This window comes from Cervus elaphus, chromosome 24 (genome assembly GCF_910594005.1).
Source record: "Cervus elaphus chromosome 24, mCerEla1.1, whole genome shotgun sequence".
NCBI lineage: Eukaryota > Metazoa > Chordata > Mammalia > Artiodactyla > Cervidae > Cervus > Cervus elaphus.
In genome coordinates this window covers 69,786,854-69,813,018 of record NC_057838.1, presented here as the reverse complement: position 1 = coordinate 69,813,018, position 26,165 = coordinate 69,786,854, and the positions used below count along the sequence as shown (strand labels likewise).

Genomic DNA, 26,165 nt, shown 5'->3' with positions numbered 1-26,165 from the left:
TCCCGGGGACCCTCCCCTGCCCTCGAAGCCGCTCCAGACTGGGTTTGGGACGGCCCAGGTAGGAGATCCCTGGGCGTCAATAGGCGGTGGGGGTGCGCCGGGTGTGGGGGAGCTGTGGGGGGGGGCTTAGGGGCGGGGCCGGGTGCTGACCTACCGAGGGCTGCTCTCAGGGACTGGGCGGGGCCGAGGACAGTGCTGGGGGCGGGGCCCGGCCGGGGCGGGCCTGAGGTTGGATTCTGATTGGGTCCAGCCTGGGGGCGGGGCCTCGCTGGGCGGGGCCGAGGGCCGCTCAGGGGGCGGAGCCCGGCGGGGGGCGGGGCCCGGCGCGGGCCGCAGGGCCGGACTGGCCTGGCGCGGCGCGGAGGGCCGGACCCGGCGCGTCCCGGGCGGAGTCGCGGCCCCGGGGCCTGGCCGGCGGGGGCGGGCCGGGGCGGGGCGGCCGGCGGGCGGTGGCGCCCCTTCCCCAGGTGTTGCGGCGCTTCCACGTCGCCAGGCGGCCCGCGGCTTGCGCGAGCCCAGGCCGCCCCAGCGCCCGGAGCGCCGGCCTTTGGGCTCCCGCGCCATGGCCGGGCCGGGCCCCGGGGACCCGGACGAGCAGTACGACTTCCTGTTCAAGCTGGTGCTGGTGGGCGACGCGAGCGTGGGCAAGACGTGCGTGGTGCAGCGCTTTAAGACCGGCGCCTTCTCCGAGCGCCAGGGCAGCACCATCGGCGTGGACTTCACCATGAAGACGCTGGAGATCCAGGGCCAACGAGTCAAGGTGGGAGGCCGGGCGCGGGGCCCCCACAGCTCTAGGGGTCGGCCCCCGCCTGGAGGGTCTCCCCTGCGGCGGCGGGGGCCGCGGCGAGCGCCTGACCGCTCCGCGGCGGCTGGGCCCTTCCTCTGGTCCGAGCAGGCCTGGGCCTTGGCGTCGGGGCCGGCCTCCATGCGCAGATCGCGGGCCTCGGGGCGTGGGGGTGTGCGTGCTTGGGGGTGCGGAGAGAAGGCCCTGCCCTCCGAGCTACACCCCCACTCCCGGGGACTTTGCTCCAGTCTCCGGTCCCCGGCGGTGGGGAGCCTCGGGTACAGGCCCCGGGGGTGTCGGGACGGCTTGTCCCTGCCCCACCGCGGTCGAGCCCCCCAGCTCGGCCCTCAGTGGGGACCCCAGGCCGCAAGGGACACCCTCCCCCCCTCAACCCCGCACGGCTAGGAGGGAGCAGGAAGTAGTCGCTTCTGGGACCGGAGGGCCAAAACTTTTTTGTCAGAATTTCCGGCCTGGCCACGCCTCCCTGCAGTGTCTTTGTGGACCGGGTGGTGGAACTTGACTCGGCCGGGCGGCCCGGGTCCCCTCCCCCAGCTGCCGCCCGACGGGAACTGAAAACTCGGCCCGGAAGGTGGGGGCGAGCCCCGGGCTCCTTCGGTGGCTCCCCAGAACCGGCAGGATGTAGTTGCCCAAGCGTCCTGGCGTTGGTCTGACGACTAGCGTTTGTCATTCGCCCATCAGTCTCTTAACCTGGGTGTCAGCCCTCCCTGGTGGATTGAGAGACCATTGTTCTTGCTTGGTAGCTTCGCTGAACCGCGCCGGACTGACATCCTTTCCTCTCTTTCATGGTTTTGCGTTCCCACTGGCTCTGGCCTGGCTCCCAGGAGCCCTGGGCAGGGGCTCCCCGCCTTACCTCCGTGTTTTCTGGTTGAGCCCCCATACTGTGGGCCCGGCTTTGCTGGACTGCCTGGGTCTGCTACTGGTTGCCTTTTGCCAGAAAGCTCAGCTCTTTGTTTCTGCAAAATAGGGATGATTTCTGGGTGTCTCCTCCCGCTTGCCTCACCATGGAGAAGTCAGCCAACTGCGGTTACAAGCCCTCAGCAAGCCTTTGGAGTAGAGACAGGGAAAGCAGAAACTCCCTGCCCCCAGGGTTCCCTTCTTTTTTTTTAATAGTCTTTTGAGTTTGTGTGTGATGGATCTCCTTAGGATAGAAAAAAGAACGAGGTGTGGCAGGCAGCTCTGAGTCACTCTTCAGGACCACCCTGTGGGGCAGGTGGAGGGAAGAGCTGTGGGCTGGGTGGAGTGTGTCCGGGATGAGTTGTGCCTTGAGGCGCCGCCAGCAGCCCGGGACGTGGCCAGCTGAAGGATGGGCGTGAAGGATCCCGTGCTGACTGTGGTCAGGGAGGGGGGCAGGGTGTCCTGTTTACCTGGTGAGATTACAGCCTGGGCAGGGCCCCGGGTGCCCCGTGTACCTGTGCAGGTTGTGCAATGCAGGGCAGAGCTCCACAGTTCCCTTTCCTGCTGGTCACCGCCAGGGTGTTCTTCCCAGGGGGCAAGCGGGTGTGGGTCTGGGATGGGGAAGCGGTGTAGGCAAGGCAGCCCCCCTTGGGTCACGGCGGCTGACCCTCCCCAGAGCCTGCGGTGTACCAGCAGTTGCACAGATGTGCCCTGGTGCTCAGCCCCACCTCACACGGGCCGGGCCTCCCCAGGCACACAGCTGGGAGGCAACAGACAAGGAAGTTTTCTTCCAGTGTTTCTGACTCCACCGCATTGGGGTCTTTCCCATACACTCGACTGCTGCTTCCGTTTGCGTGCAGTGGGAAAGCATGTTGTAAAAACAGGCAATGTAAAAATAGGCAATTATTTACATTTTGCAGCCAGAGAAACCTGAAGCCTCAGCACTGAAGACTGTGACCCGAATCTGGGAGGTGGGGGTTGGCGGCGGGGAGACAGTCTTCCGATTCCTGGATTCTGGGCTCTTGGACTCAGCAGGTCCTTTCTCCTCACCCATAGATATCTTTGGGGTGTCTTCAAGCCATGTGACTTTAAAAAAAAAAATCAAAAGTTTATCGAAGTTCTGCTTACACACAGCAAGCTTCCCTCCCTTCGGGTGCCCAGGTCTGTGATCTTGACAAATGCGGGCAGCCGTCAGCAGCACCAGCACGTACGGGGGGCCGATTCCTCCCATCCACCTAGAACGTTCCCGGGTGTCCCTTTGTGTCAGCATCCTCCCCGACCCTGGGCCCTGGCAGCTGCCCATCCGTTTTCTCTCTGGTTTCAGCAGTGTGACTTTAACTGAAACCCTTGACGAGCCAGATTTCATGGTTGTTTCTGCAGAAGGCTCATCCACATCAGAGATTTAGTTTAAAACCTTCCCAGGCCTGTCTGGGGTCCAGCGAGTATCCAGTGTGATCTCCTAGGCTGCCTCACCTGTGCTGGCCGGCTCTCGTTAGCACTCAAGGAGCCTCAGAGAGAGGTCACCCAGTGCTCTTCTAGCTCCTCTGGGCCGCAATGTTTGGGGTGCTGTGGGCTGAAGCGGGGAGGCCAAGAGGCTGCCGGGTCAGAAGGGCCTTAACTCTTTTCTCACCCAGTAGAGCAATGCTAGTACTTGTGTCTAGTTTTATATTTAGGTTCTACTTGTCTTTATTTGGATAAAGAGTTCTGCTTTCCAAGAAATAGAAAGTCAGGACCATCACAGATTGAATTCAATCCCTTTATTTCAATAGTCACTTCCTCTTGCAACCATAATGCCATCCCAGCTCCTTTCCGAGAGGGCTGGGCCTCTGTCTGCCTCGCCCACGTCATCTCCCTGTCTCAAACAAACTCTCCAGCCTCACTAACCCTCTCGGTCCCTCCAACATGCCTGCCTCAGGCCTTTTGCATCTGCTGTCCCGCCTGCCCACATTCTGCCCCCAGATCTCCGTGTAACAGCTGCTTCATCATTCGGTTGCCGTTGCCCCGGGCGCCTCTTCAGAGAGGCCTTTCCTGACCTCCGAGGCCCTCCACCCCACTGCAGGGTAAGTTCAAGGGTATGTTCACATCACTTACCAGGACTTGACCTTGCCTTGTTCGTGGATCCAGTCTGCCCTGCGTGCCCCACACTGCCACAGTGTTAGGTGTACAATTCTCGCTACATGCGTGGTCCTTAGTTTTTATTTAATGGGAGGAAGCTGAGGCCAAAATAAGGGAAGTGACCAGCACATCCAAGGCCCCACACACATCAGTGGCAGAACCAGGCTTTGGGCCCAGGATCTCCCTGGCTCCAAGTCCAGCGCCCACTTTTACACTTGACTGCCCCTCAGCCCTTCTGAGTCCATGACGATGCCCCCGAGATTCCGCGTGTTAGTGACTAGTGAAGAGGCAGTTGTGGCCACCACACTTGGAGAGTAGCGTGTGGACTTGGGCATGTCTGAGATTTTTAGGAATGAGGGCTGAAGTTGAAACCCCAAGGACTTCTCAGGGTGTTGTCAGCTAACAGAACAGCAGCGCCCAGGGCTCCTGGAGCGCTCTGCTCGGGGGAGGCTCTGGCCATGGATGCATTCACCAGGCCCCAGCCTGCATGCTGAGCCTGGAGGGGGGCTCTGGGGGCTGCAGGCCTCTAAGCAGTGAGGGTCTGGAGGTCTGGGTCTCTCGTCTGGCTCCGTTCAGCCTCTTCCCAGCCCTGGCCAGTTCAATGCCCTGCTTGGAGCCCTGGGCCTCCTCCTTCCTGAAACAGGACGACTCGCTCTGCCTACCTGTCAGGGGTGCTGGACAACAATGAACCCACTCAACATAGTTAAAAATTCCCCTTGTGTGTCTTTGGATAATCCATCCCCATGGGTCAGAATTCCATAGACATAAAAGGCTATGCAGTTAAAAACTCTCTTCCATTTCTGTCCCCCTTTAAGAAGGCAGGCAGGGTAGCCCGTCTCTTGTCTATCCTGAAGGTGCTGTTGTGGATAAACCAAGGAACTCCGAACATGAGGGATTATATTCTTGTTGCTATTGTTAGCATTTTCCTCCGTAGGGATTATTATTAAGACTATTTCTTAACCAGCCTGGCCCCCCCACCTCACATCCCCCAGGAGATCTCCGCCGGTTCTAAATCCCGGACGCAGCCCGAGCGCCGCTCTCCCAGCTTATCTGGGACGACACAGAGGCCTGTTACGTAAACCGGTCTGCACCTCACCGGGGATGTGCAGGCGGGCCAGCCCCGGGGGGCTGTGCCCCTGTATTGGGCTCTGCCGGGGTCACTGTCCGCGTGCACCGCGGAGCTCAGTCTCTGCCCCGGGGCCCCGGGCCCCACGCTTAGGACCTTGAGCCTGGCAGCAGTCCTGATCTGCGAGGGGCAGGGCTGGGGTGGAAGGCACAGGCTTCTGTTTGAAGTTTGCTTCCTCAGCCCTTCCCGCCAGTGGTCTGGCCTTGCTCACGTGCTTTTTCCTATTTGGATAAAATTAGTCTGACTTTGGTAATTTTGATCACAAATAGCAAAAGGACCGTTGGGTAAGAGAGGAGTTCTGGGCCCTGCTGGTGGTCTGAGGAAGTGTGTTCCGGGCTCTGTGACGGCCACCCTCAAGGCAGAGTGACCTTGCCTCCCAGGGGTCCACCAGTCCTGAGGCAGCAGGTGTGGTGGGGAGACGCCAGAAAGGGGGCTTTGCTGCCTGGTCTGTTCCCTGGTCACCCCAGAGCTGAAGGACCCAACGCAGAGCAGAGCGTCAGTGGTGGGAGCTCAGGCCGGCTTGGGTCAGCTGTGAGGCGTGGTTTCAGCCCATCCGGGTCTTCTCTGCTCCCCTCGCCCCGTGTGACCCTCGCAGAGCTGGTTCTCTTCAGAGGCTCTGGGCGTGAGGGATCGTGGGGTGCCCGGCAGCCCTCCTCCCCCGCCCCCATCTCCCCAGCGCCCACCTCTGTTCTCATGCTCTGCTCCACGTGGTCCTTGCCGCCCTGTGAGACCCCATTTCGCAGACGGGGAGACGAAGGCCGTGTGGGCAGGCCTGAACCAGAAGCTCGTCTGGCACCTTCTCCTCATTGCTGTTTGCACGCCCCGTACCGCTGCCAAAGACACTCAGCACCACAGAAAGCTTTGGGACCAGTGGAACATCTAGGCCGCCGCGCATCACTTGCGTTTTACGTTTTCTTAGATTTTGATCAGCGGTGTCACGTCGACATCCTGATGCCTTCTGCTTGTTAAACCAATCCTGGTGAATTCAGATGAGCTGGGAGAAGGGGCGCCCATGGCCAGTGTGGACAGAAGAACGTGCCTGCCTTCTAGCACGGCCTGCGAGATGCTGTCGTGTTGAACGCGCAGCAGCAGAACCGAGCCAGTGCTGGGAGTCAGGGGCCTCTCAGCCTGCTTTGAGGGCAGTGAGCCAGGCCCATCTCTGCGTCACAGACTTGTCACCTCCCTGCCTGGCCTCGCTGGCCTCCTCTGCTGCCCCGGGCAGAGGCCAGAGTAGCCGTGGACCAGGTGTGTGACTCTGCACACAGCTTGTGTAAAAGGCAGCAACCGAGGACTTAGGCGTGTCTCCAGGATCGGCCCCGCTTGAAGTGGTCTCCTGGGGAAACCGTGCCCGTGTCTCCTGATGTTGGGTCACGGGGTGGGTCTGATGACCCTGGAGGGTCAGAAGCCGCTGGAGCGGAGCCTCCCGTGCCGTCAGGAGGCCTTTGGTCCCAGAAGAGGCCCGACTGGAAAAGCAGAGTCCTGGCTCTCGGCAGGCTGGGCCCTCACGAGGACACGAGGGCAGTCGCCGTGTGTAGGGGACAAGGTTCATCCCCGAGGCCTGCAGAGGCGGCCTCTGGCAGATGGTGGGCGGATCACTTCCGGTGCCCAAGTCAGTTCCCTGGGCCCCTGTGTGAGGAGGCTGGACCAGATCACTGAGGGGTTCCTTTTGCTTTTTAAAATTTATTTGGCCGCACCAGGACTTAGTTGCGGCGTGTGGGGTCTTTAGCTGCAGCATGCAAACTCTTAGTGTGGCCCGTGGGCCTAGTTCCCTGACCAGAGATGGAACCTGGGCCGCCTGCGCTGAGGTCGTGGAGTCCCAGCCTCTGGGCCACCAGGGAAGTCCCCGTCTTCCTCGAGGCCACGAGCTCCTGGCCGTGCACCTGCTCTGGGCTGAGGCCTGTTTTCGAGCCGGGGCCGAGTTCTGCCTTGGGGACTGAGGTAGGAGAAGGACAGCGGCCGGCTGGGGAGGGGCCTGCAGACCACCCCCTGGCTCAGGCCCCCAGCGGCCCGAGACGCCACGGCCAGCAGCGCAGGGACTCGCGTTTGGGTCCGTCTGACCAGTTTTCAGAGTTTTGGCTTGAGAACTAATTTTTCCAAGGTCGCCTTCCGCTGTGAAGCAGCAAGGAACTTCCCCCTGCTCGCCTCGTCCTGCAGGGGAAAGCCTGTCGGGATAGAGCCCCCTGCGTGTCCACCGGGAGGGACGGCGCTGGACACGGGCTCCGGTGCAGCTGATTTTACTCTTAGGTTTCTGTAACCTCGCAGGTGGAGCTGACGTCCCCCCGCAGCTCGTGGGGAGCCTCCCTGGAGGGCAGCACCTGGCCCGCCGGCCTGACCACAGGACCTGCCCGCAGAGGGCTTCCTTCCCGGCCGGGCGCCAGCTCTGTGCCAGGTTAGAGGGATGAGACGGGTCCGTCCTCTCCAGAGCCCGTTCTCGGTGGCGAGGGGCAGACTGGCAAACAGGAGCCCGCGCACTCAGCCCTGTCCTGTTCGTCCGCCGTGAGGCCCATTTCGTTTGGCCTGCACAGTGGGAATTTGCTGACTCTTTTATTGAATGTGCGTTAGGCAGGGTATCCTTTTCAGTCATCTTACTGCATTTCACGGTCCCTGCCTGGCCCCCAGGGGCACCCGAATTTGGGGCAGTCAGCATCCTCCGTGTTGTGTGCTGTTACAGAGTCCAGAGCAGAGGGCTGAGGACCGTGGAGAAGACAGGTCCGCTCGGTGGGGGGCCCAGGGGGAGCTCCGCTGACCAGGGGACCCTGAACCGGGGCCCAGAAGGTTCGGTAGGAGTTCACCAAAGGTCAAGGTGAATGCAGTCTCTCCTGGAAAAGGAAATATGACAATGATAATTCTCATCACGGGAGTGCGGGCCCAGAGGGACAGTGGGAACCAGGAGTCCTTAGAGGTGGTGCTTTGAAGGGAAAATAGGCTGATCCCTCACCTTGAGGCTGTCCTTTCCCTTGAATTCCCCACCTGCCTGTTTGAGACTCGCCTGACTGGCCCCTGGTGACCTGGAGTGGGCAACTCCCCCGCCCGGGGCTGTCTTCCATCCTGAGCCGGCCTCACTCCAACCCTCTGTGCCTCGGAGATGCCTCTGGCCTTCACTCCGGGTATCAGCAACCCAGAGAAGTCCCCCGAAGTCAGCTGGGAGACGAGAGAGCCTGGCTGGGAGGGTGGGGAGGGTGGGGAGGGGGACTCACTGTGACTCGCAGCCCGAGGCGTTGGTCCATCCGTCCAGTGAGCGCAGGTGGAGGACGCCCGGCGGGTGGGGGTGCCCGGCGGGTGGTTTCAGCTCAGCTCGGCAGGTGCTTCTCTTAGCTCCAGCTCTGCACTCTGAGTAGTGAAACTCCCTCCAGCTCTGCACTCTGAGTAGTGAAACTCCGCGGTCGTGAGGATGCAAACGACCCGGCTGGGAGCTGGGCTGCTGGAGGGGGCGAGGCTCGAAGGGCAGCCAGGTGCCCCTCAGCCGACGGGCTGTGTTTACCCAGCACCTTCTGCATGCCAGGTGCTGGGCACACGCAAGAAGCCAGGCAGACACGGCGCCGGCCCCCAGGAGACCCACGTGCAGGAGGGCCAGAGACCGAGGCGGAGGGCTGCGTGCCGGTGTCAGGCCGGCGGTGGAGACGCTGAGGAGGGGGTGCGGGGCGCGGGGTGGGTGGCGAGGGTCTGGAGAGGAGCGTTTCAGGCGGGGATCTGGACGCGGGCGGATGCTGCGGGCGTTAGGGCCAGTGGGGCACAGACACGCCAGGTGGGCACAGCCTGCGGGCGATGGGGAGGCTGGGGTGCCCTCGGGGGTGGAGGGCCTGCAGGGCCTTCACCGGGTTCATCTGGCTCCCTGGTGGTGCTGCGTGGGCAGCGGACCGGGTGCCAGGCAGGTCCAGCCCATCGTCTGCAGTGAGCCTGGCGCCCGCCCGGTGGGTGACCCCCGTGAAGGGGCAGGAGCTGCCAAGGCAGAGGGGGCCCCGCTCCCAGAGTGCCTTCGTGCTGGGCCCTGCAGAGGGCTGGGCGGACGGGCCTAGACTCAGTGCGAGGCTGAGATGCCTCCCCTGGCCGGCTGCTGCACCCGCAGAGCCGCCCGTGTCCTCTGAGCCATGGAGCTGGGGTCTCTGCCCACGCCCCCGAGGCCCCGTGTGATGTCCCCCACACGCCCCCCCAGGTACCCCCGCGCTGCATCCAGGAGGCGCGTCTCGTCTGGCCTCAGGCCACCTGGTGGCTCAGACCCATAACCCTTCTCACAGCCCCCCGGGGCCGGCCTGACGGGCTGTACTTCGCTGTCTGGAGGGCAGGGCACTCTGGGCCTGGCTTCTCCCAGCTCCTGGAGCGCCGAGGGCACTGGGGCCCAGTGATGGATCGGGCGCCTCTGCCATCCCACTGCAGAGCCTCGGGGCACCTTTTCTGATGCCGAAGCCTGAGACTCCAAGCTGGGGAGGGCGGGGCTGGCCCTGCTGCGTCCTGACCTGGCTCTTCCCTCCCGCGGCTCTGACGCGGAGAACTAGGATGGCAAGATCACCACGGCGGGAAGGACCTACTTTCCAAAAATACCTCCTCCAGCCCTGCCCAGGTTTCACGAGTGGGCTGACCCAGATCCTGTGACCTGTAGCTGGTTGTGCTGGTTTTTCACTCATTTGTAATTGTCGTCAGTCATACCTGCATGTGATGCTTCCAAAGGCTTCTTACGAAAAGGTCTCTGATCACTTCCGGCTCGTCTCCCTCTCGCTTCTGTTGCTGCCCCTCCTCCCCCACGCACAGGCGTCTTCTATTGACTTCCTGCTTTGGGACACAAGGCTTTAACTCCCAGCACAGACCTTGCCCCATCTCACACACTCACACACACACACACACACACACACACACTTTGCATCCTCCCGGTAGAGGCGTGTGGCAGCGTTGATTACATCAGCATTAAGTTCCTTTCAGTTCTCTTCTCACAGTATATCCCAAATTGACCACTTCTCCCTACCTTCACTGCTACCCGAATTATGGCCACGACCTCCCAGCTGTCCCCCATCCCTGTTCCCTCTCTCTCTCTTCATCTGAGCTGCACAGATGCTTGTGGGACCTTGGTGGCCCAACCAGGGATCGAACCCGGACCGTTGGCAGTGAAAGCCCCAAATTCCTAACCCCTGGACCACTAGGGACGTCCCATATCCGTGCTCTCCTCTGATCTGCCTCCATGCAGTAATCAGAGTGATCTTGTTAAAAAGCAGGTCTGATTGCCTTCAGAGCCGCTGGCTGTCCCCTGACCCGCAGGGAAGGCCAGAGTCCTTGCTCCGCACACGCCAGCCCCCTCACGCTTCTCAGTCATGCCGTTTTCCCTCCCTCTTCACTCTGCTCCAGACACTGATGTTCTTGCTTCTCACACCAGTCATGCCCCCGCCTCAGGGCCTTTGCACTCACGGCGCTCTCCCTGGAATGCGTGTCTCCCAGGCATCCGCACAGCTAGCTAACTTTCTTCAGATCTTGACTCAACAGCTATCTCAATGAGGGCTTTCCTCCCTAAAAGGCCATTCCTCATCGCATTTCATGACTTCTTCCCCTCCTTCTTTCCCTCTTATCACTGTCTGGCATACTGATTATTTTATTACTCATTTTATAATAACTGTTTTGTTTACATTCTGTGTTTCTGTGTAAGCAACAGCGTCTGTCTCCTGCACGAGACGGCAGGCTTGACCACAGGAATCTGCGTCTGCTTCCAGTGGCACCTAGGGCAGAGGGCAGGTGTCTGCTCGGTGCTTGCTGGAACAACTGAGTGCACGCACTTTAATTGGTAGGAGCCGTTCAGGGCTAGGCCGTGAGGCGTGTGGACTGTGCCGTGATGATTTTCTGCTTCCCGGGTTCACGAGCTCTCCCTGGCAGCCCCGATCGTCTTGTTTTGGCTTGGGTGTCTGTTTGGTAAACTAATTCAGCTCCAGACGCTCCCCTCATTGGCGCGACTCTCCTCCCCTCATCTGTCCAACACACTGTGTGATTTTTCTCATCACTGTCTCGCTTCCTCTCAGTTCCATCTTCTGGAAGAAGTCTGTCCCAGACCGTTGTTGATTTCTGTTTTAGATTGTTTGTGCTTAGAGGAATATTCTATGAGAATACAGTCTTTGGAGATTTATTGAGGCTTATCTTATGGCCCAACATATCATTTTATCTTGGTCAATATTCTGTTCATTTTTCTTCCATTTTTTTTTCTCTTTGCTCTTCAGAGTAAGTAGTTTCTGTTGATATTTCTTCAAGCCCACTGATTCTCTTTTGTGTCCATCCTGCTATTACATTCAGCAGATGAATTTTCCACTTCACTTACTGTACTTTTAAGTTCTAGAATTTTGACCCTTTTAAAATATGTTTTTACAAATATTTTGTAAAATAGTTCATTTCTGTACTGAAACCCCCTGTTTGCCCACTCAGACTGACATTTTCCTTTAATTCTCGGATTACACCGAAAATAATGGCTTTAATTCTTTGTGTACCCAACCCAATACTGAGTCCATTTTGGCCTCAATTTATATTGACCACTCTTCTCTTTAGGGAGTCCAGTCTCCCTTATGATTTATTTATTTTTGCACATTTAGTAATTTTTTTTACTGTATGTTAGAGATACTGGTTTACACCTTATTTAACTCTGGGTTGTGTCATCTTCTTTTGAAGAGCACGGATTCTGGTCCTTGTAGTCAACTCAGCAACTGGCTGATCACCTAGAACGTGGGTCTGGCCTTGTCTTTGGTTAGGGCCGACGGTGCAAGCCCGATGGTATTTCTCTAGCCTCTTACCTTGGTGGAATTTGGCCTCCAAACCTCGAGCTTAGCTTTAGGCTTTGTTGGGCAGGCGTCAGAAGGCCAGCCTCTCGCCGTGGTCCTCACGTCGGCTGCAGGCTTCCTGACGTCTCAGCTTCATACCTCGGTCACTCCGAGGGGCCAAGGTGGCCGCCTCCCTGTGGCTGTGTCGGAAGGCCCCCCAGCACGGCTCAGCCTCCATGTCTGGTCTGTTTTTACCCCTGGAGGAGCCGCTGTCTGGTTAGAGCCGGTGCACGGGGCCCGCGGGCCAGGACCCCCCAGGGACGCCCCTCCCCCGACACAGGCTCTGGGTTCCCAACCCCGCATCACTCTTCATCCCAGTGACGTCAGCCGCTCGGCACTGCGCTCTGCCTCCCCGGCTCAGCAGGACCACCGTGTTCTGCTTGGACGCTCACCCCTGTCCTGCGGCCAGTCAGCCGCCAGGACAGCCCCGCGAAGGTTCCCTGGTGGTCAAGGCCGGCTCCGTGAGCTTCGCTTCTTTCAGGGGTCGTGGACTTGTACTGCTTGCTGTTTATGGCCCGAGAACCAGCCTCTGCATTTTCTCCGTCTGCCGGTTGTCTAGGGAGTGGGCTTCGTCTGCCACTAGTGACCGTGCCCGCACTGGGGGCCCTGGGGAGCTCCCTCCCGCCTTGGGGGCCCTCCACCTCTCTTTCTTTTGTGTTCAGTCCTCTGTTTGCTGGGTCCCCGTTTTCTTCATTCTGGTTGGTTTCAGCAGCTTCCTGAGAAAGGGTGGTAGGTAAATTTTCTGTGTCTGAAAACGCCTTTGTTAAACCATCGCACTTGACTCGTAGGGATTAGGGGAGAATTCTGGGCTGGAGGTCATCTCCCTCCATAATTCTAAGCATCGTTTGATTGAATGTCTAATGGGATGTGGCTCTTTTGTGCAAAACCTCGAGACCCATTTTTCCTTCCTTTCTTTTTCTTCCCTTAAGTGTAAGGGTCGCGGAGTTCCCGCAGCCAGGAGTTTGTGTGGGTCTGTCTTCCTCCACCGTGTCTGCGCGGGGGGCCCTTTCAATCAGTTCCGAGGAGATTTCTTGAAGTATTTTTTTGAATTTACTGTTCTTTTTTATTCCCCCCAAACCTCTTACTATCTTAATGGTGGACTATCTAGGCGCTTCCACAATTTCTTTTCTCTCTTTTCCATCTCTTTGCATTTTTTTTGTTTTTCCTTTACTTGGAAGGAGTTCTTCTGGTTTGTCTTCCAACCCTTACGTCACATTTTTCATTAATATTTTTAACTTTCAAGATCTCTTATTTTCCTTTCCAAATGCTCCGTCTACTGAAAATAAAGGTGTTCTCTTACCGTTTCATGGATCTTTTCTAATGAAAACACTGCTGATTGCTTCTGAGATTGTGAGACACTCTGCCGGATCTCTTTTGCCCAGGTTGCCTTTCCCATGTCTGCTTGGCCTCTGTCTTTGTGATCTGTGCTCCCCTCTGGGGTGTGGAGGGGAGTCCTTGACCATCTGGGTCCTGGGCTGGCGTGGTGCTGAGGGTCCTGCCTTTTGCTTCACCCCCACGTGAGCTGTGCCTGGGGTCTGCTTCCTGGATCCCCTCACCCTGCGGAGCACACAGCCGGTCTCGGACGGGGGGTCTGGTTTGGTGAGTCGTAGCCCAGACCGGGCGCGTCAGCTATCAGACAACCCTCGTGGGGCCAGGACGAGGTGGTCATTGCATAGTGCCCGGGCTAGGGGCGCTGCCCGCAGGGCTGTACCAGGCCTCGGGGTCTGCCCCGCCCGGGACACACCTTGAGAACCCGGCAGAGAGGCCCCAGCGTGCCTGTGCCTGCCGAGGAGAGCGGATGGCCTGCGGCTCGGGAAGGACCAGAGCCGGTGTGCTCCTCGGGGCCCGGGGCCTGTGGTTTGTGCAACAGGGAAGACCCCCGCCCTGGGCTCCCTCCTACCAGCCCACCGCTCCTGCTGGGAGCCAGAGATGATCTTGCCACGTGGGCCCCTGTCCCGCAGCGCTGCGGGGTGGTGGGGCAGCGAGGACCTGCACGGGAGGGGCGTCACGGTTACAGTTGGGATTGGGGTTAACAGGCTGGGTCAGCTGATGACCGAGGCTCCAGGAGCAGACTCTGCCCATTGCCTCCCCCAGCCCCCCACCCCAGTGTCGGCCTCTTCCCCGGCCCCGCTGAGGCCGAGCAGAGAGCCTCAGGGCTGGGGGCCTCCCCACAGTGGGGGAGGCGCTGGACGTGGCCCCACAGCAAGCCCGGTGTCCAGGGCAGAGAGGGCGTGGCGTGGGTCCAGCACACGTCCTGCCTCCGCGCGGAGCCCACCCTTTCGCCCCCGGGGACGCTCCTTGGTCCCCCCGTCCTGCTCAGGCCGCGGAGCTGCCTTCCAAGAGGTCAGGAGGCCTCTGCACCCTGTCCACCTCCCGGCCTGTCCTGTCTGGTGGTACCTGCTGGCGGTCTGCCCTGCAGAAGCAGCGCTTTGGGTGTGGGGCTGGGGGCCCGGCCTCGCGGTCCCCTGCACCCCCAGGTTCACGGGGCCCCTGTTCCTCCAGCTGCAGATCTGGGACACGGCCGGCCAGGAGCGCTTCCGCACCATCACGCAGAGTTACTACCGCAGCGCCAACGGGGCCATCCTGGCCTACGACATCACCAAGAGGAGCTCCTTCCTGTCGGTGCCGCACTGGATCGAGGACGTGCGCAAGTACGCGGGCTCCAACATCGTGCAGCTGCTCATCGGTGAGGCCGGCCGCACGGCCGTCTGTCCGTCTCCTTTGTGAACGGAGGGTGGGCGGGGCTTGGCCAGGCCGGCGCAGAGCCAGGACCTGAACGTGATCTCGAAGGCGCAGTTGCTGCTGGTCACCTGTAAAGTTGCATATCCCAAAGCGGGAACCAGGGGCGGGGCCTGGAGGCAGTCACCACGTGGCCGCACCGACGCTGGTTCCCTCTTCGTCTGGCGTCTTCTCAGAACCCTGCCCGCTTCTCCTGTGTCAGGGTCGGGCTGAGAAATAAGAAGTAATTTCTCCCTAATCCACGCAGCCCCTGAGCACGTGAAGGAGGCTGTCCATGATTCAGGGGCTGGCTCTGTCGTCCGCTGCAGAGGGGCATCTCACGTGTCTGTCCACCTCCAGGCCTCTCTGAAGTCGGACACCCCCCGGGCGTCTGACTGGGAGGTCTGGGTGGGCGTCTGTCCACCTCCAGGCCTCTCTGAAGTCGGACACCCCCCGGGCGTCTGACTGGGAGGTCTGGGTGGGCGTCTGTCCACCTCCAGGCCTCTCTGAAGTCGGACACCCCCGGGCATCTGGCTGGGAGGTCTGGGTGGGCGTCTGGCTGGGACGTCTGGGTGGGCATCTGTCCACCTCCAGGCCTCTCTGAAGTCGGACACCCCCGGGCGTCTGGCTGGGAGGTCTGGGTGGGCGTCTGGCTGGGACGTCTGGGTGGGCGTCTGACTGGGAGGTCCAGGTGGGCCCGTGAGTGTGTTTCTAGCAGGTTCCAGGTGACGGTGGCGAGCCCACCGTGAAGCACTGCTGCAGGGCGCACTTTGACCCCCTTCTGCCTTTTCTTCCTGCATCAGCTTCCCAGACCTGGACTCAGGAAGCTGTGGCTCACTCGTGTGCCCCGGGGCCCTTGTCACAGGCCTCAGGCTGGCTCTTAGCGGGCTTGTACAGATGGGCCTGGGCTGGAGCGTGGGTGCTCTGGGCTAGACGGTTCCCCACCCCCTGGCCGGAAGGGAGCCCTCCCCACCTGCCCGGACGCCTCCCTTTCATCCGGGACTTAGAACAAAACCTTCCCCGCAGAGCGTCTCACACAAGCAGGAGAAGGGGCTAGCAGGACGAGCCCAGGTCAGCAGACACCACAGGTCCACCCGCAAGTCCCGTCCGCAGTCGTCTCAGCCCTCTGTCCCTGCCCCGCACGGTCCTCTGGGGCAGACCCAACACACCCATTTCACTTCTGGGTGTTGTAGCACAGAGCTACAAGACACACGTGCTTTAAAACATATGATAATGGTGCTGTTTTCACGTCTGAAAAGTACTGACCTCTCCTAACACAGTGAGCTAGCCAATCTGGGTCAGGCCATAAATGTCGTATGTGCTTTTCTTTCCAGTCTGTTGAAATCAGGAGCCAAGTAAGCGCCCCCCCCCCCCCCCCGCCCCGGAAACTGGCTGCCACACTGTTTACAGTTCCCAAATGAGTCGTAGGTCTTTTCTTCAAGGCGTCTGTGTGTGTTTTTCGGCCATACCACGCAGCTTGGAGGATCTTAGTTCCCCGACCTGGAGCTGAACCCTGGCCCCAGCAGTGAAAGTGCTGAGCCCTGACCACTGGCCCGCCAGGGAGTTCCCTAGAGCTTTATGATGCCTCTCGTTGTCGTTGTCCCCATGATCACATTATGAAAGTCAGTCACTTGCTTTAGTCGCTAAGTCGTGTCCAACCCTTGCGACCCCACGGACTGGAGCCTATGAGGCTCCTCTGTCCATGGGATTTTCCAAGCGAGAATACTGGAGGGGGTTGCCCTTTCCTTCTCCAAGATGCATTAAAAAAGTCTGGCATAAAGTGGGCCAAGGAGCAGCTGACCAGATTACCTAAAATATAACGAATCCCCTTACACCTCAGAGGAGAAGCCGAGGTGTGCTCTCAGAGCAGCTGTGGTCTACACTGTTCTTATCAGAAGAGCAAAATCATCAAAACCCATGATCTTACAGAGAATTAAAAAATCCCCCTCTAAAATAGAAGAGGGTTAATAATAAACATAATAACAAGATTTTATCAAAAAAAAAAAAAAGCAAGACCAGATTTCTTTGACTCCATGCCCGCAGTAGACAATCTGTCTGCAACGAGGGAGGCCTGGGTTCCATCCCTGGGTCGGGGAGATCCCCTGGAGGAGGCAACCCACGCCAGTGCTCTTGCCTGGAGCATCCCACGGACAGAGGGGCCTGGCGGGCTGCAGTCCACGGGGTCACAGAGTTGACAGAGGGCCTGCCAGGGGCCAGCTCACCGTGTCCTCCTGCTCTGCAGAAGGCGGCGTCCCGGTGGGCAGGCCGAGTCTCAGAGACGGACTGAGTCACCCCAGGGTCACACAGCAGGCGGCTGGAAGCCGGGGTCTCTACCCGCGGCTGTTTCCAGCTCTAAGGGCCCCCGTTCTCTTTGCCCAACTCTGCTGTTTCTATTTCGTAGAGAAAATTCAGTAAAATAGACAAGCCTCTGGCACAGAGAAGGAAGAGGTTAGATGAGGGAGTAGTGAAAGCGATAGTTGCTCTGTTGTGTCTGATTCTTTGAGACCTCATGGACCATAGCCCGCCAGGCCCCTCTGTCCATGGCATTCTCCAGGCAAGAACACTGGAGTGGGGAGCCTTTCCCTTCTCCAGGGGATCTTCCCAGCCCAGGGATCGAACCCGGGCCTCGCATTGCAGGCAGATTCTTTACCATTGAGCCCCAAGGATGGGGTAAGGGAATTAAAATCGAGATGGAGCCCCAGGCTCATGTGCCTCACTGCTGCCCCCGCTTGCCCGCAGGGAACAAGTCGGACCTCGGGGAGCTGCGGGAGGTGCCGCTGGCGGAGGCGCAGGGCCTGGCGAAGCACTACGACATCCTGTGCGCCATCGAGACGTCGGCCAAGGACTCGAGCAACGTGGAGGAGGCCTTCGTGAGGGTGGCCACCGAGCTGGTCGTGCGGCACGGCGGCCCGCGGCTCAGCGAGAAGGGCGCCGACCACATCCAGCTGGACAGCAAGGACGTCGCGGAGAGCTGGGGCTGCGGCTGCTGACGGGGCGCCCGCGGGGGAGGCCGGGTCACCGTCCGCAGGCCTGGGCGTGCGACGGCAGCGCCAGCCTCCGCGAGGGAAGAGGCAGGGGAAGCCTGGTGGCCCGAGTCCGGGTGTGGACCCTGGCGGGCGTCCCCCCAGCTCTGCGCTTCCTGGTTTGGCCCGTGTCACCCCGAGGCTGCTGCACCTGGCAGCGGCCCCGGGTCCTCCCAGGTCCCCCCAGGGCCTCCTGTGCGGCCGCAGACCAGGGGCGACGGCCTGAGCTCGGCCCAGGGCCTCCGGGCCTCCTTCCCTCCCTCACTGCCAGCCCTCACCCGGCTCTGGCCGGCTCCTCCCCAGCGGGCCCCGCCTCTCCCATGCCCCCAGGACCAGTGGGGGCACAGAACCCAGCCGCTGGCCTGGGGGCCGGAGCGTCTCCACTCAGGCTACTGAAGCCGAGGCTCCTCTAGCTCTGGCTCTCAGCAGGTCGGGGGAGCAGGCGCGAGGTGGGGGGACGGGCATTTCAGGGGCGAGTGGAGGCCACCCCGGCTCACCCTCTGCGGAGATGCCCACTGCCACAGTCAGAGCACCAGCGGCTCTGCCCTGCCAGTCTAGCTTAGGGAAAGGGCCCAGCCGCCCGGGGTCTGGGCCCAGCACCCTCGTGGCCTTCGGCTGGGGCTGAGGTCAGAGCGACAGCGGGGCCCTCGGGAGGAGCACCGTCCCCTGGGCTGGGGGGCGAGTGGTCTCCCCTGGCGGCCCCCAGCCCCTCCCCCCTCCCTCCTGCCAAGCGTGTCCTCTCTGCGGTCAGGCTGCCGGCTCTGGTCCCTGAGGAACGGATACTGGCTCGGTCGGGCCGGGAGCTGCTGGCAGGGGTCTTCCCTGGGGGGTCAGCCCACTATCAGCCGGGTGGGCTGGGAACTGGGAGTGAGAAGGCTGCCCACTTCCCTCCTCTGTCCCGCTGCTGGGTGGGGCCTGGTCCCTCGGCCTGTGCCAGAGAAAGCGCCTGCGCTGAGGTCTCAGAAGGGCCCCTCAGGCCAAGGGCAGAGGTCCTCCAACCCCAGGACCGCTCTGCTCAGGGCTGATGTTCGGGCGGAGAGAGAAGGCTGCCTTGCAGAGGGCAGCTGCTCCGCTCCGGGGGCAGGCGGGGCAGCCCAGTTCCGGGAAGCACAGGTGCTGAGCCCGGGCCCAGGGCTGCCTCGCAGGCCTTGGGGAGGGAGGGAGCCTGGGCTGCAGGGACCACCCAGGGGGACAGCTGTCTGGCGCCGCGGGCCATGCCCGCTGCAGCCTGGAACACGGGGTCGCCTCAGGCTCCCCGCTTTCTTTCCCCACCCCACTGCCACATCCCTGCTGCCCTCTCCGCCCAGAGCGGGCCACTCTGCTGGGCGGCCCTCCCTCCCCGGACGCCTCCCTGAGCTCCTTGGCCTGAGCTTCCGCTGCAGGCGGACACCCCCGCATCCCCCCCACCGCTGATGTCAGGGGCGCTGTGAAAGGTCCTTCCCCCTCCCGACACCTTCAGCCCCCGGCACCCTGGGACGCGGTCCACCCTCACGTCTGCCCCAGGAGCAGCCTCTGCAGGCGGACCCCTCCCCGCCGCCCACTAGCCCCGCTCCCCCGCCCCGCCCTTGAGTCGGTGTCAGTCACAGCCCACGGTGAGAATGCGTTCCTGCGAGGTTCCCGGTCCTCGGACGCCCATGCCGGTGCTCCGGGTGTGGCCTGGGCATGCTGCTGGGGGCCTGCTCGGGGGTGCCCAGCAGGCGGGGCCCTCACTGCCTCTGGGCCCTGGGCCTCTGTCAGAAGGCCCTGGACTTGGATGAGAGTTAATGGGGAAGTGTCTGAGACGGCACGGCCTGCCTCTTCCCAACAGTGCAATCACTTCCTTTGTTTATAAATTACCCAAGATCGGGAGCAGGTGGGGTCCCCCCACCCCCCACCCCTCGGGGTTGCAGGAGAGGAAGTGTCCCAGCCGCCAGCCACCCCCGCGGAGGAGGCGGTCTGTGGTCTGGGCTGAAGGAGGACCAGGGGATGGTGGGGTTTATATTCACGGGAGGAGGGCTGGCAGGCCAGGGACCCCCGAGCCAGAGCGGTGGGTCCCTGTCCGAGAAGCAGGGTGGGGATTGACCCCAAGGACACAGGCCCCAGCCGGCCCGGAGCTGGAGGAAGCTCCTAATTCATATTGAATTCAGTTACTTCTCCAGGGAAGGCAGCGGGGCTGGGGCCTCAGGGACCCCGGAGCCTGCATCGGATTGGGGCTGGGGAGGGCCTGAGCCCAAGGATGCTGTTGCATTTGGAAATTTTTCTCATTGCCTATTTATGAATATATGAATCTTTATAGCAAATCTATTTTTTAAAACATGGAAAAAAGTTGCCTTTATGGAGACTTATCAGAGCCAGAGTGTACACATTCCTAAACCATTAAACGTTTCTCTAACGAGCCATCTGTGCCCAGATTGGTTCTCTTGCTTGAAACTTGGAGATGGCCCAGCGGCCACACGCCCAGAGACCCCTGGCGGCCCTTGCTGGCCAGAGGGCATGGCTGCCGAGCCACGCTGCCCCTGCCTGCCCTGGCTCCCCTCTGAGACACACTGGGGGCCACATGGGCCTCCACTCACACCCCATTCAGCCTGGGCTGGTTCTGACCTTGGACGAGGCAGCCTCTGTCGGAGCCCTGGTTTCCTCCGATGGGGGACACGTGCTTCAAGCATCCATCCCAGAGTGTGTGCTGTCACGTGGCCCGTGTGGGGCGAGGGTGCCCGCAGCCAGGAGGGCGTGAGAACCGGGTGGGACCTGGGAAAGGGCCCTGGGGTGTCCAGAGACGGTGGGATTGCGGGTATTTGGAGGGCGGGAGGTGGAGGTGGACCCAGCCATTTTACTAGGAACTTGGGGGATAGGGGAGCCCGGATCAGCGTCTGTCGGAACACAGGGACGCGGGTTTGCAGGACGCTAAGAGGGAAGCATCTCCGAGCCTGGGTAAGGGCTGGCTGGGCGGCGGGTTTCTTCTGAGCTACCGGGGGCTGGCCCGGGGCACCGGGACGGTGCACAGCAGGCTCACCAGGAGAGCCAGGCCCAGAGCGGCCACGACGACCAGCGCCGCGTCCCACCAGGACCCCGGGTGGGCCCAGGACTCGCGCAGACTCCAGCCGCAGCCGCCCAGCTCGGAGCCGCTGAGCTGGGCGGGCGCGCGGCCCGCGGCGTGGGAGGGGCCGGCGCAGCGCAGGCGCCGCAGCTGCTCGGGCGCGCGGTCCTCCAGCCAGAGGCGCAGGTAGACGAGCCCGCAGTCGCAGCGCCAGGGGTTGTGCGCCAGGTCCAGGTCCTGCAGCTGCGGCAGGTGGTCGAAGGCGCCGGGGGGCACGGTCCGCAGGCTGTTGTTGGTCAGCAGGAGCTGGCGCGTGGGCGCCGGCAGGGCGGGGAGCGCCTCGAGCCCGCGGCCGCTGCAGTCCACCTGCAGCCCCATGGTGTTCAGCGCGCGGCAGGCGCAGGCGGCCGGGCAGTCCTCGGAGGCCTCGGCGGCCGCCCAGAGCAACAGCAGCGCCATCCACGCGGGCATCGGGCGGGAGGGCTGCGGGGACAGTGGCAGTGAGGTCCCGGCCGCCTGCCCCCCGCCCCGGCCCGAGGGCCAGCGGGGCCCGACTGGACAAGGGACCGCTCACCTCCGTCTCAGGCCTCCGCTTTCTCCTCTGTGAAATGGGTGGTGGGGAGGTGGGCGTGAAGCTCCCTGGACCCAGGCCGGCTGGCCCTCCCCGATGCTCAGAAGGCCTGACAGCTACTGTGAGGGGGGTGAGGAGTGGACTCAGTCCCTTCTTAGGAGGGGTGGGCCCACCTGCCCCCTGGGAGAGACACCAGCCCCTGCTCAGGGCCGGAGGCAGCAGGTGCCAGCTGAATGACGGCAGGCCAGGTTAGGGCCTCTCCCCAAGGCTCCACACACCTGAGCCTGGGTCTGGTGGATGGTGTGCACACCACCGACCACCCCTTGGCCCATGAGTTCAAACCCCTCTGCCCGGTTCACGGCAGAGTGAACTTTCTCAGGGTCTCTGGTATGCAGAGCAGCTGGCTGAGGTTGCTTGGTTGGGGGTAGGGTGGGGAAGGGGGCCCAGACCGGGCTCCATCTGGAAAGCCCTAGATCAAGGCTCATGCTTGGAGTTGGGAGAGAGGCCCAGAGAGGGAGACTGCCTTTTCCAGGGCTGCCTAGCGCTGTCAGAAACCAGGCTTGCACTCGGTTCTTAGGAACCCCAGTCCTCTGCCCGGCTCACTGCCCCTCCAGGACCTGGTGGAAGCTACCTCCCCTTCCGAAGGTGGGCTCCCACCAGAGCCCGTGGCAGGCTTCCAGGGAATGTCTGTTTAATAAACCAATGAATCTTGACTCAACCAAGCACCCGGTGTCTCAGAGGGAATGCCTGGCTGTGCCCCTGCCCCCCACCCCAGCCAGGAGGGGCAGAGGCTGGACTCGCCACAAGTCTGCCTCTCTCTGCCAGGCCTGGACGCAGAGCCCCCCAACCCCCAGGAGGGGCCCGCACGGTGGGAGGTGGTGCTGGGTGATGAGGGCCACTTACCTGACCGGCCTGCCCTCGGGGCGCCCCTTCTATGGCCTGAAGGGTCTTGGCCAAAGCCACGGTGGCTGGCCGCGCTGTGTGAGGCAGCCGACGGTGGCCCCTGCCTCAGTGGGAGGAAGGAAACGGTGAAAATAGCCTGGCTTATCCCCGTGTGCAGCCCCGGAGGGCCTCTCTCCAGAAGTGGCGGCCCTCAGGGTTCCAGGAAGTTGTGCCCAGAACCGTGGGTCAACCCCAGTTTATCGGAGGGTGCCGTGCATCCCGGGGCTTCCTGGTGGCTCAGCTGGTAAAGAATCCGCCTGCAACGCGGGAGACCCCGGTTCCATTCCTGGGTCAGGAGGATCCCCTGGAGAAGGGATAGGCTACCCCCTCCAGTATTCTCAGGCTTCCCTGGGGCTCAGACAGTAAAGAATCTGCCTGCAGTGTGGGAGACTCAGGTTTGATCCCTGTGTTGGGAAGATCCCCTGCAGGAAGGCATGGCAACCCAGTCCAGTATTCTTACCTGGAGAGTCCCCATGGGCAGAGGAGCCTGGTGGGCTACAGTCCACAGGGTCACAGAGTCGGACATGACTGAATGACTAACACACACTTTATTATGTTACAAAAATGTCAGTAATATGAAATATCAACTTAGTACGGGGTTTGCAGAGATGGGAAAACGTATACCTGTGGCGGTGGGGGAGCTGGGGTGTGGTAACCGCGGGGTACAGCAGTGCTTGGGAACGGGTGGAAGGGGTTCCAGCAATCAGAGGGACGCAGGAGAGGAGCCCAGAGCGGGGGCGGCCGGGAGAGGCGCCGCCGGCCTCCCGCATGGCCGTGGTCAGCGTCAGCCAAGGACGGCAGGCTGAGGCGGGTCTCAGGCCCCCGGTCTGGGGGGTGTTCCAAACCCTCTCAAACCCAGATAGTGCGGGCTCGAAAGGAACACTGAGGCCCAGAGCAGCCAGGCTGCCGGCCGAGGGGCCACTGGACAGTGAGCAGGGGTCGCCCCGGCGGGGAGGCAAGGAGCCGCACCCTCTGCAGCTGAGCCTGTTCTCAAAGCAGGTGACGCGGCACCAAGGCCGTGGGTAGGAGTCGTCAAGGGCGGGGGCCGGGGGCGCTTGACCCTGCCGCCCCCAGACCCACAGGACCGTCCCTCCGGTTGGGGGGCCGGTGTGCATCCTGACCTGAGCCCCTGGTCAGGCCCACGCTGTCTCCTCTCGTGCCTCTGAGGCTTCCTTCTTGCCGGGGTCCAGCCTCGGCAGGATCCAGGGGGTACCCTCGGGATGAACGGCGTCGGCGAGAGAGAGAGAGAAGACACGTGAGACCAGCCTTGATAGGGCCAAGTCTGCGAGGGAAAGAGAGAGAGAGAGAGAATGACCAGACGGGGGTGCAGAGAGTCTGGAAGAGTCTGGCAATGCTTTATTTTTTACCATAGCTTTTATACCCTAAATTAGTACATTTCTGAGGGGCGGATAGTTTAACATTACATCAGCTTGTCCTTCACAAAACCAGGGTGTTTTCTGCATACTTCTTTGTTTATGAGGGTCTTGTACATTATCTTCTGGCCTTGGGGCCTATTAACATTTTATGCAAGTCAGGTGAATGTAAACCCATTTTCTCTTTCTATGGTGACCTTAACTGAAAGGTAGCAGTTTCACAGGGCAACAGTGCAGAGTAGAAGTATAACCTTGTTAACATAAAAATTAATCCTTCTGCAGAAGTTGTCAGTTGCATTTATCTAAGAAGTTTACCCCACACAGACTCTGCAGCTTCGGTGAGGCAGCTTCTGCCTAGCACTCCTGGCTGACAATTAGCAACCATCTCATTGTTACCACACTAGGGCTAAGCTCTTATTTTTCTAGATTTATAACTATATTAACAATGGTTTCTATAACACAACCTTAGCACATTAAAAGCAAAAATACAGCAAGCAAATGTTAACCCAATAGCTACTTTTAAAATAATTTTTCTTGTGTTTTCTAATAGGGCTTCCTCACCCCCCGAAGGGCTCTATGTCTATTAGGGCCTTTATATGATCAGGTTCTTTATGCTGTTTTATGATTAGGGTATTATAAGCAATCATGCATATTAGTACCAAGGGCATAAATGCATTTGCCAAACAAACTAAAATACCAGCAAAGGAGTTTAAATTAAAACACTCCTTTCACCCTGGATAATCTTATAACATACCACCACCCGGGAAACTTATTGATTAAAGTTCTAAATTGATTCTTATTTGGAAAGAGATTGGGGAAGGCCTTCTGCCTGTGTCACAGAAATTAGGGAGTAGTCGACTGAAGCAAGCATCAGAAAGACAGATATCATCTTTAAGGTGAGCGCCGGGGGCAGCTTTTCGGAATCCCTGAAAACCTGATCCGCCTTGCCCGTCAGGTTTTCTCCTCGTGACCTTGTCATGGGTCGGATCTCGTGTGCCAGCTCCCGGCACCTTCTTATCTCAACACGGACGGCTTAAAAAAGGACAGAGATAAATAATTCCCGTGGAAAAACCGGACTCTGCCGATGATCAGGAAGATGATAAACACGGTCCTCAATCCCAATATCCAGCAAGACTGCCTTTCCTTTCCTCCTGTGAGCATAGTTTTCTCACCCACACAGGGCCAGACGGGGCCCACGCCCTTGGGGGTCCACCCGCAGGTCACCAGCATCCACGGGCTCCATTGTGGTGTGGCGTCTTTCATTCGGGGATCCCAGACATGAAGGGCCCCTAGGCCACCCGTATCTCCCCACAATAGGCCTCCGTGGACTCAGGGCGGGGGCACCCCTGGGCTTCCTGAGGGCCTCCCCCTTCCAGAGCTGCCTGGGCGGCCGGCCCAGCTGACCACAGGCTTTTCCTGGGGGGAGGCGGGGGCATTTTGCTCCCCGACCCGTCAGGCTCCCTGCCAGGCCCCCAACCCGTGCCCACAGAGGCCCCTCTCGGGCTCCTTCCATCTGTGAATGTGCTCATGCCCACTTTACCCTGTAAAATCCCTGTGTGCGTGCGAGTGTGTGCGTGTGTCTGTGCATGTGTGTGACTGCGTGCATGTGTGTGCAAGTGCATGCATGTGTGTGTGTGAGCACGTGTGCATGTGTGTGACTGCATGTGTGCGAGTGTGTGTGAGTGCGTGTGCATGTGTGTGACTGTGTGCATGTGCGTGAGTGTGCATGTGTGTGTGCACGCATGTGCGAGTGTGAGTGCATATGTGTATATGTGAGTGTGTGTGGTTGCATGCATGTGTGTGCAAGTGCACACATGTGAGTGCATGTGTGTGTGTGTGTGTGTGCGTGTGTGCATGTGTGTGCATGCATCGGCCCTGCTACTGCACAAGGGTTCCTGCTCCTGGAGGAATTCCTAGGACGGCCCCCACCAGCCCGCAGCCCGACCCCCGACCTGGGGAGCCCACTGCGACCTCAGGGCTGCGCCTGTGCCGGGTTTCACGGACAGCTGACCCTGCAAGAGCCGGGTGTCCCGGGAGGCCCGAGGGGCGTGTGGGAGCCTGAAGTCGCTGTCGCCCCTATTTTTGCAGGGCTTCGTGACAGCAGCGAGAGGAAACCTGAGCTCTGAACCAGCTCACGGTCACGGCTCCTGCAGCCAGCTCCCCCCACCCCCTGCCCCCTCTCCTGACCCTCCCCATAGGTGACAGATGCCTAGAACCAGCCCTTTTGGAAAGCCCGCCCCACGTCCACAACTGCCCACACGTGCCATTGCTCTTTCTGCCTCTTCCACCAGAACGCACTTTGCAGGACCTAAAATCATGTTCACGTTTTGTCTGCAACCTAGACAGCATATTAAAAAGCAGAGACATTACTTTGCCAACAAAGGTCCGTCTAGTCAAGGCTGTGGTTTTTCCAGTGGTTATGGATGGATGTGAGAGTTGGACTATAAAGAAAGCTGAGCGCTGAAGAATGGATGCTTTTGAACTGTGGTGTTGGAGAAGACTCTTGAGAGTCCTTTGGATTGCAAGGAGATCCAACCAGTCCATCCTAAAGGAGATCAGTCCTGAATATTCATTGGAAGGACTGATGTTGAAGCTCAAACTCCACCTTTGGCCACCTGATGTGAAGAGTTGACTCATTGGAAAAGACCCTGATGCTGGGAAAGACTGAAGGCAGGAGGAGAAGGGGAAGACAGAGGATGAGATGGTTGGATGGCATCACTGACTCCATGGAGATGAGTTTGAGTCAACTCCGGGAGTTGGTGATGGACAGGGAGGCCTGGTGTGCTGCAGTCCATGGGGT

At 60.5% G+C, this 26,165-nt stretch overlaps 2 protein-coding genes across 2 annotated transcripts; one reads left to right on the top strand and one right to left on the bottom strand.

The window, feature by feature from the left end:
- Positions 1 to 360: 360 nt before the first annotated feature.
- On the top strand, positions 361 to 19,839 carry RAB43 (RAB43, member RAS oncogene family). The gene is made up of 3 exons (XM_043886242.1): positions 361 to 760; positions 14,225 to 14,408; positions 17,180 to 19,839. The coding sequence occupies exons 1-3, from the start codon at positions 563 to 565 to the stop codon at positions 17,428 to 17,430; spliced, it is 633 nt and encodes a 210-aa protein (XP_043742177.1). The 5' UTR covers positions 361 to 562; the 3' UTR covers positions 17,431 to 19,839.
- A 556-nt stretch (positions 19,840 to 20,395) lies between these two features.
- Positions 20,396 to 20,950, bottom strand: GP9 (glycoprotein IX platelet). The gene has a single exon (XM_043886243.1). It carries the CDS (start codon positions 20,948 to 20,950, stop codon positions 20,408 to 20,410), a length of 543 nt encoding a protein of 180 aa, XP_043742178.1. The 3' UTR covers positions 20,396 to 20,407.
- Positions 20,951 to 26,165: the final 5,215 nt, after the last annotated feature.

Excerpts from the sequence above, each read along its gene's own strand:
- GP9 (XM_043886243.1), bottom strand. The coding sequence starts at position 20,950 with ATGCCCGCGTGGATGGCGCTGCTGTTGCTCTGGGCGGCCGCCGAGGCC.
- RAB43 (XM_043886242.1), top strand. The coding sequence starts at position 563 with ATGGCCGGGCCGGGCCCCGGGGACCCGGACGAGCAGTACGACTTCCTG. Across the intron at positions 761-14,224 it reads TCCAGGGCCAACGAGTCAAG|CTGCAGATCTGGGACACGGC; the intron begins GTGGGAGGCCGG and ends CTGTTCCTCCAG. Across the intron at positions 14,409-17,179 it reads CATCGTGCAGCTGCTCATCG|GGAACAAGTCGGACCTCGGG; the intron begins GTGAGGCCGGCC and ends GCTTGCCCGCAG.